Source organism: Limulus polyphemus, unplaced genomic scaffold, assembly GCF_000517525.1.
Source record: "Limulus polyphemus unplaced genomic scaffold, Limulus_polyphemus-2.1.2 Scaffold3203, whole genome shotgun sequence".
NCBI classification, from domain to species: Eukaryota; Metazoa; Arthropoda; class Merostomata; order Xiphosura; family Limulidae; genus Limulus; species Limulus polyphemus.
In genome coordinates, this window is record NW_013668813.1 from 115,528 (window position 1) to 124,356 (window position 8,829).

The 8,829-nt window shown below is 36.8% G+C and overlaps 1 protein-coding gene across 1 annotated transcript in view; it reads right to left on the bottom strand.

Moving 5' to 3' along the window:
* Nucleotides 1–8,829, bottom strand: part of LOC106468883 (tyrosine-protein kinase transmembrane receptor Ror-like) — a 21,562-nt gene that overhangs the window by 6,071 nt on the left and 6,662 nt on the right. Inside the window, exon 4 of the mRNA XM_013929332.1 lies at nt 1,044–1,217. Within this exon, the coding sequence (XP_013784786.1) occupies nt 1,044–1,217 (174 nt within the window). The remainder of the gene's footprint in view (nt 1–1,043; nt 1,218–8,829) is intronic.

The window sequence follows — 8,829 nt, forward strand, 5'->3', positions numbered from 1 at the left end:
GGGTGGTCAGAAATTTGGATTTTTATTCGTCACGCACTTGACTGATAGATTTTCTGCTCGCTGTTAACCAAAAGTATCTCACCGAAAGATGACAGGTCAAGGTGAGGAAATAATAAAAAAGGGATTAAACGCATGAAGGTGATCGAAATAATACTAACTTCCATCCCTGCCTACTTTTGGAACATAAAATAGCGGGATCTCGAACATTTTTTGAAGGTGTTTAAAATAATACTAACTTCCATCCCTGCCTAGTTTTGGAACATAAAATAGCGGGATCTCGAACATTTTTTGAAGGTGTTTAAAATAATACTAACTTCCATCCCTGCCTAGTTTTGGAACATAAAATAGCGGGATCTCGAACGTTTTTTGAAGATGTTTAAAATAATATTAACTTCCATCCCTGCCTACTTTTGGAACATAAAATAGCGGAATCTCGAACATTTTTTGAAGGTGTTTAAAATAATACTAACTTCCATCCCTGCTTAGTTTTGGAACATAAAATAGTGGGATCTCGAACGTTTTACTGCTTATTTTGTTTAAGCGCAAACTACACAATGTGCCCACTGGAAGTATCTAACCCTGCATTCTAGAGTTATAAAAACCTTCAAGCTTACCGTTGTTTCTACGGAGAGGAATTACATAAGCACAACTAGAGTGTACTTAAGAAATATTGATGTGTTTTGAAGAAGAAATATGATGATGATGAAGAAATCCATTATAAAGCGTTATATCTTCTAACAGTTTATAGGTTTTATCACAGTGATTACTTTAAAAGGTTCGTGCTTCCTTTACAGCTACCGTTACACAAATAAAAAAAAACATTTTAATTTGTCAGATCGGAAAAGAATAAGAACAACGGTGGTTAGGTGAGTTTATTTTTACATGTAATACGTTTCTTCTGACAAGTGTCCTTTCTTGTTTTACAACTCTTATTCTTCCGCTTGTTAACATAGTTCCTATAAGTTTGGCACGCTAACTCTTTTATGATAGAGATAATAGTGGCTATAATGAAGTATAAACATACTGTACTTAATCTTTCTTACTTTGTAATAATCACACGTATAGATGTCACGAGACATGCCAAAGTCCGATATCTTGACCGTGAGGTTTTCTCCCACTAAGCAGTTTCTAGTGGCCAGGTCTCTGTGGACGAAGTGTTGAGATGATAAATACGTCATACCCCTAGCGATTTGTGTTGCGAATAGCACGAGGTCGGCCTGCGGGGAAACAATGTATTATCATTATAGCATGTTTCATAACAGGTTTAACATGCAATGTAAAATGTTATTAGCAAGTCGTTACGATAGTTAATGTACAGGCGGAAGTTCTTTAATGTGGATGAAACAAAACATCAAACTGATTCCTGTTGCTATGTTCTTTATTCTGGTCTTTTATTATCTCGGGAGACAATTTTTCCTGTATTCTAGTGTTACCCTACTATTCTATATCCTTATTCTAACCTTGCATCATCTCGAGAGGTATAATTCCTGTATTCTAGTGTGACACAATTTACCCTACTATTCTATATCCTTATTCTAACCTTGCATCATTTCGAGAGGTATAATTCCTGTATTCTAGTGTGTTACCCTACTATTCTATATCCTTATTCTAACCTTGCATCATCTCGAGAGGTATAATTCCTGTATTCTAGTGTGACACCATCCTACTATTTTATATCCTGCTATTAAATCACTTATTCTAACTAAAAATCGTATTTCGCTAAGACGGTACACTCAGTTAGAAAAGTGTAACCAGGCTAACCACAGCGCTCCAAGCGGCAGGTATGATAAAATTCAACCACGTTACTGTTGGCTACTCCTCAAGCAGACTCAAGTACAAAGAGTATCTGCGACTTTAAACACTCGGCATTACATGAAGAAAAACGACATCATATCAATTTGTGGTTTATGTCTTACATAAACATACTAGCTGTCATAATTGTGGTTTAGGCCTCACATAAACATACTAGCTGTCATAATTGTGGTTTAGGTCTTACATATAACCATACTAGCTGTCATAATTGTGGTTTATGTCTTACATAAACATACTAGCTGTCATAATTGTGGTTTAGGTCTAACATAAACATACTAGCTGTCATAATTATGGTTTAGGTCTTACATAAACATACTAGCTGTCATAACTGTCATAATCCTGTGTATCAATAGATTGTATTTATGTAACATTAAATATTTACTGTGCAGTTAATCCTGTGTATCAATAGATTGTATTTACAACTTTTAATAGTACATTTTATGAGTGACAAACATGTTCATATTATGTGTATTTGATAAAGTTCAACAGAAAATATTCAATGTAATATTAAATAAGTATTTGATCTGTTTATTTACAGTAAACAGTTTCAAGTACCTGGATGTAAGTCTTCTTGCTGTAATATTACAACAATTCATATTACGAGTCACAAACTTATTAAAACATTTACCCTTAAATTGAGCCATTCGAACTAAAATTTGTTAAAATGTGGACAGACAGAATTTGATTATTCCACCTACAGATATGATTTCATATAAAAACGAGAAGAAAAAGCATTCCTAGTTGTAAGGAATAAACTCTCGAACATGCCATAAAGTGTGCGATTAAATACACGACTTAATTAGTGCTGTCAAGTCAGCCGCCAAATGGCGTGGTTTAAATTTCATGACATTTGTAGAGATGGGGTAGTGTTTTATTTCAAATTACATTTATTTTATTTCAGCCAATATCTCGCTAAAAACCAGAGCTTGTGTGCTTTGGCCCGGCTATTGGTCTCTTTGGCGTCTACTGCTCGTCTACGTCACCAATATCACCAGGCGACGTCAACAACACCAAATCAAATTCGATGACGAGGAACCCAATTTGAGACTAATTTTATTAACACCAAATGAAAACTTTGCCACGTGCTTCCCGTACGGAGTACTCCCATTTCCCTCTACGCACTTGGATTTAATGATCCCAGCCGTGGCATTGGATTTACAGATCGTTTCTCCCACATCACAATACTAGGCATTGGATTTACGAATCTCAGCCATGGTATTGGGATTTACATATACCTACCAGGACCAAATAAGGCTCGTTTGTTGATAGTTTGTCGATGTCGTACTGTTTCTTCTCATCTAGTCATCAACCTTTCAAGAAACTTTGCCTCCTTCATCTCACCTACTTCGTACATCAAAATCTTATACAAAAGTGCCCTTCCACTATAGTTAATGTACTTGATCGCTAGATAAACAATAATTACCTCTAGCGGGGCGAAGGAAGATAAATATATCTCTGAGCACCCTGGATGTTTACTGTTCGGCGACCGACATTTTTAATGTCGATTGTCGAATTGTTTTCATCTAAATTCCTGTCAGGTTTTTAAGTTTTATTTACAGATCCCAGTCACCCTGTGACCCTGGTCACGGGAAGTTTATTATTATGTGTTTTATTTACAGATCCCAGTCACCCTGTGACCCTGGTCACGGGAAGTTTATTATTATATGCTTTATTTACAGATCCCAGTCACCCTGTGACCCTGGTCACGGGAAGTTTATTATTATATGTTTTATTTACAGATCCCAGTCACCCTGTGACCCTGGTCACGTGAAGTTTATTACTATATGTTTTATTTACAGATCCCAGTCACACCATGACCCTGGTCACGGGAAGTTTATTACTATATGTTTTATTTACAGATCCCAGTCACCCTATGACCCTGGTCACGGGAAGTTTATTATTATATGTTTTATTTACGGATCCCAGTCACCCTGTGCCCCTGCTTTGTCGCATTTTTGTCACCTTCCTTCTTCTCAATGACGTCATCGGCCTTGGTCTTCTCTCTGCCCTGAAACCCCCTGGACATGACTCTTTCATCTCTCCAATCTCAAAGCTTTAAAATCGCCAGAAGACAACATTATGGCGAAAATTAAATAATTCTCGAATGTAACAAATAAATTAACGCGAGCGGGGCGAAGGGGGGGGGTACTAAATTCACCGAACACCCCAGTTTAGGAAGGTTTCTTTCCTTTAAAAACTAAATCCCTGTCACAAAATTTTCGTGTGATATTTTTGTCCCCCACCTTCCCGTTTTCTCCCTTCTCTTCGGACGGCTTCTCACTCTCGGGAGAATCACATAGTTAGAAACTTCAACTAATTATATTCTCTCAAATCAAACGGATCCTTTAGCCCCCTTGGTCAACATCCTAATCCCCTCCTTTAGCCCCTTGGTCAACAGCCTAATCCCCCACTTGCGGGATGAAGAGAAACAAATAGTTTCTGAGCGTCCCATATTTCCCTGTATTGCGAAGTTGACGATGACGACGATGAGATAGGTGGCCCTGCTGTGCAGAAGTACCTTTATGGCTCTAACACAGTACTTCTCCACCCCATACACAGGCCCGATCAACCCCAACGATTCTACGGCAATTCTCTTGCGGCGAGACATTAAGAAGGACGGAGAACATCAAACGACCCCAAACCATCACTTCTATTACACGGCCAGCGATAGCTTCAAACAAAAAGTTCGCAAAGCAAACAAGTGCGATGCGCGCTTCGCGTAAAGCGAAAAAACGAGTAAGTTCAATTCAAGAAAAACGAAAATGAAACCCACACCGTCATCATCAAACGGTAAGTCCAGTATAGGTGGCCTTTTCATTAATGGTAATAACCAAATATCATCTAACTTATCTATTATTAGCTGCAGTAAACATAAATTTGCAAGACTAAGCCCTGATAAAAAGTCAGAACCATCTAAATCGTAACCAAGTCCCGAGAATGAAAATAAACAAAACGGTGTAGATAAGATAACGTGACCGAATCAACGGAGAAATTAAACAGTAATGTATAAAAATAAAGATGGTGACAGACGTGGAGAAAAATACACAAAACTTAACAAGAAAACACAAAACAACACAGAAGAAAACACAAATGAATGTGAATCCGGCTTCATCACAGTCACAAGAAAAACGATAAGTAAGATAACACAAAGATAACACAATCAGCCCCACCAAAACGTACCATTATCATCCCAAGTACGTACAAATAATAACAATTAAAAGATGCAAACCAAACTCAAACACCATACATATCAAACGAAAGGCAAGAATCTTTGTAAAGACCTTGACATCCTACTCAAGAATGACCCAAGGACGCCTTTCAACAACTACCCGTAAACAAACCCCCAGCTAGAGCCTCTGTTATCCGAGGCATATACTACACAATATATGCGGAAGACGTGATGATTTTGTTTGCTACTTTCGTGGGGAATTTAAATTTTATCAGAGGATTTTGGTCTTACCTTGTCCAGTGAGTTTGAAGACTTACTGGAGAAATGAGAGAAACAGAGGCATGTCCGGAGGGTTCCAGGGCAGAGGGAAGAACTAAGGCTGATGGCGAGCGGAGCGAAGGGGGATAACAATAACCCTGAACACCCCAGTTGAGGAAAGTTTCCCAAATTCCTGTCACGAATTTTTTTTAGGGGGGAAGGGAGGTACTGTCCGACACTAACATTCCACACACAAAAGTGTAAAGAATCATCTCACTACGAACAAAAAACATCTACAAGCTTAATAAAAGTAAACACAGAAAACACCCACAATATTCAATGGTATTATATTATGGAACCAACATTGTGGTCACGTAGCTGCAGCTTGTAAGTCACAGCCAAGATGCGTTGCTTGTGGTCTAAACGACAATGTAAAACAATGGCCAAAAACACATGAATAACCAAAATGATGTAACTGTAATGAAAACCGCAGTGCAAACTATACAGTATGCACTAAATATAAACCCATAAAACAAACCTTTCTAATATAAGGAACAACACACAAGTCCAACAGCTACAGAATGACACAGACAAACAATAAAACAAACATACAGTAAACACTACCAACAACCAAGATACCTCTCCTACCAACGCCTAAAAATACTGAAACCGCAAAAACATACGAAAAAGTAGGTTCCAACGAAACAATAAGCAAACTATCCCAAGAAAAAATAAACTAAGAATCTGAACAAAAGACATTGAAGAAGGACAAAACTAACCACTTCATAAACGTTCTAAAAAACTTGGTAACTGATTTGTTACAGAAGTCAGTAACCCACAAACAGAAAGATGACTTCATAACAATAATGATAAATATACCGATTTGTCACAGAAGTCAGTAATCTACAAACAGAAAGATACTTTATAACAATAATGATAAATATACCGATTTGTCACAGAAGTCAGTAACCCACAAACAGAAAGATGACATTATAACAATAATGATAAATATACCGATTTGTCACAGAAATCAGTAACCCACAACAGAAAGATAACTTCATAACAATAATGATAAACATACCGATTTGTCACAGAAGTCAGTAACCCACAAACAGAAAGATGACTTCATAACAATAATGATAAACATACCGATTTGTCACAGAAATCAGTAACCCACAACAGAAAGATAACTTCATAACAATAATGATAAACATACCGATTTGTCACAGAAGTCAGTAACCCACAACAGAAAGATGACTTCATAACAATAATGATAAACATACCGATTTGTCACAGAAGTCAGTAACCCACAAACAGAAAGATGACTTCATAACAATAATGATAAACATACCGATTTGTCACAGAAGTCAGTAACCCACAAACAGAAAGATAACTTCATGACAATAATGATAAACATCACCAAGGAACACCTAGCACACATATTATCACTAATAATATCAAAAATGACACCCTACTTATTCACAAACAATGAATAAACTCACAATTCTTCACGTCAACATCCAAGATGGCTTAACTTTCAAGCGGCATGAGATCGAAGATCTAATAGTCGCATCAGAGCGGATATAATAATAATTACAAAGACACTGATGAAAAAAACATAACAGATTTAATATAAACAACTACGTTACTTCAAGACATGACAGAGAAACAAAAGAGACATCAAAAGGGGACATATTAGCCTCCTATAAAAACACACTATACCTCTGAAACTTAAAGTATAACTAGAACGAACCTTAGAAAATAACGCTACTCTTACAATCACTGGTCAATATCGCTCTCCAAGAAATAACTTAGATATTGTAACCATAACTACATAATAACAAGAAACTTAAACAGTGAAATTGAAGTATTGGATGTGTCCATGACTACAACAAACGGCAGAAAATTACAAGATTTCTTAAAGGAACTTGACAGTATCCTACTCAACGACAATACCTCAATGCATACAAGGTATGCATGTAATAGTATTGATATATAAGGTCTATGTATATGTTCTAGTTCTATAGTAAACTCGTTCATTTCGTTTGATGTCGGAAAGGATATAGACAGCGATCATCTATCAATATAAACTTATAAAAAAAGGCATACCGAACGTGATAAAATATAATATAAACTTTACAAAATAAGGCATACCGAACGTGACAAAATATAATATAAACTTATCAAAAAAAAGGCATACCGAACGTGACAAAATATAATATAAACTTTTCAAAAAAAGGCATACCGAACGTGATAAAATATAATATAAACTTCTCAAAAAAAGGCATACCGAACGTGACAAAATATAAACTTATCAAAAAAGGCATACCGAACGTGATAAAATATAGTATAAACTTATAAAAAAAGGCATACCGAACGTAATAAAATATAACATAAATTTAACAAAAAGGCATACCGAACGTAATAAAATATAACATAAATTTATCAAAAAAAGGCATACCGAACGTGACAAAATATAATATAAACTTATAAAAAAGGCATACCGTACGTGATAAAATATAATATAAACTTCTCAAAAAAAAGGCATACCGAACGTGACAAAATATAATATAAGCTTATCAAAAAAAGGCATACCGAACGTGATAAAATATAACATAAATTTATCAAAAAAAGGCATACCGAGACTGTACGGACATTTAGCTGCTATGTTTAGCCTATCCATAAAATCTGGATATGCAAGGACTGTTTGGAAGTTCTAATGTTTCTGAAAAAAGAAAAGCCAGCAAGTAAACTAGAAAGCTATAAACCAATCAACCTAAACAGCTGTACTGGAAAGCTACTAGAAAAAAATCACCAGTTCAAAATGTTGGCATATCTCGAACTGACATCAAAATTTCCCAAAATGCACAATGGATTTAGGACAAAAAGACAAACAAGTTGACAGTTTTAACCGAAATGAATGCTCTGTCGATTGCTTTCTCGATGTAGAGAAAACATTTGACTCTGTACGGCACAACGGACTAAAATATCGATTGTCACAAATGAAACTATCACTAGGTGTTATTCACTGGTTCTCCAACTTTCTAGATAACAGAATTAATGTATTGGAGTAATTTACCCCGGAGACAGGTGTCTTGAAAGTAGGGTCTGATCCAAATGTCTGCTTCTTCTCCCAACTCCTACACACCAACTAGAACAGCGACAAATTTCCAGCTCCTAAACCCCAACTAAGTCCCCCAGTAGCACAGCAGTATGTCTGCGGACTTACAACGCTAGAATCCGGGTTTCGATACCCGTGGTGGGCAGAGCACAGATAGCCCATTGTGCTTAACTTCAAAAACCAAACAACACTCCAACTATAACAGCGACAAATTTCAGCTCCTACACTCCAACTAAGCCGCCCCCCAGTAGCACAGCGGTATGTCTGCGGACTTACAACGCTAGAATCCGGGTTTCGATACCCGTGGTGGGCAGAGCACAGATAGCCCATTGTGCTTAACTTCAAAAAACCAAACAACACTCCAACTATAACAGCGACAAATTTCAGCTCCTAAACTCCAACTAAGCCGCCCCCCCAGTAGCACAGCGGTATGTCTGCGGACTTACAACGCTAGAATCCGGGTTTCGAT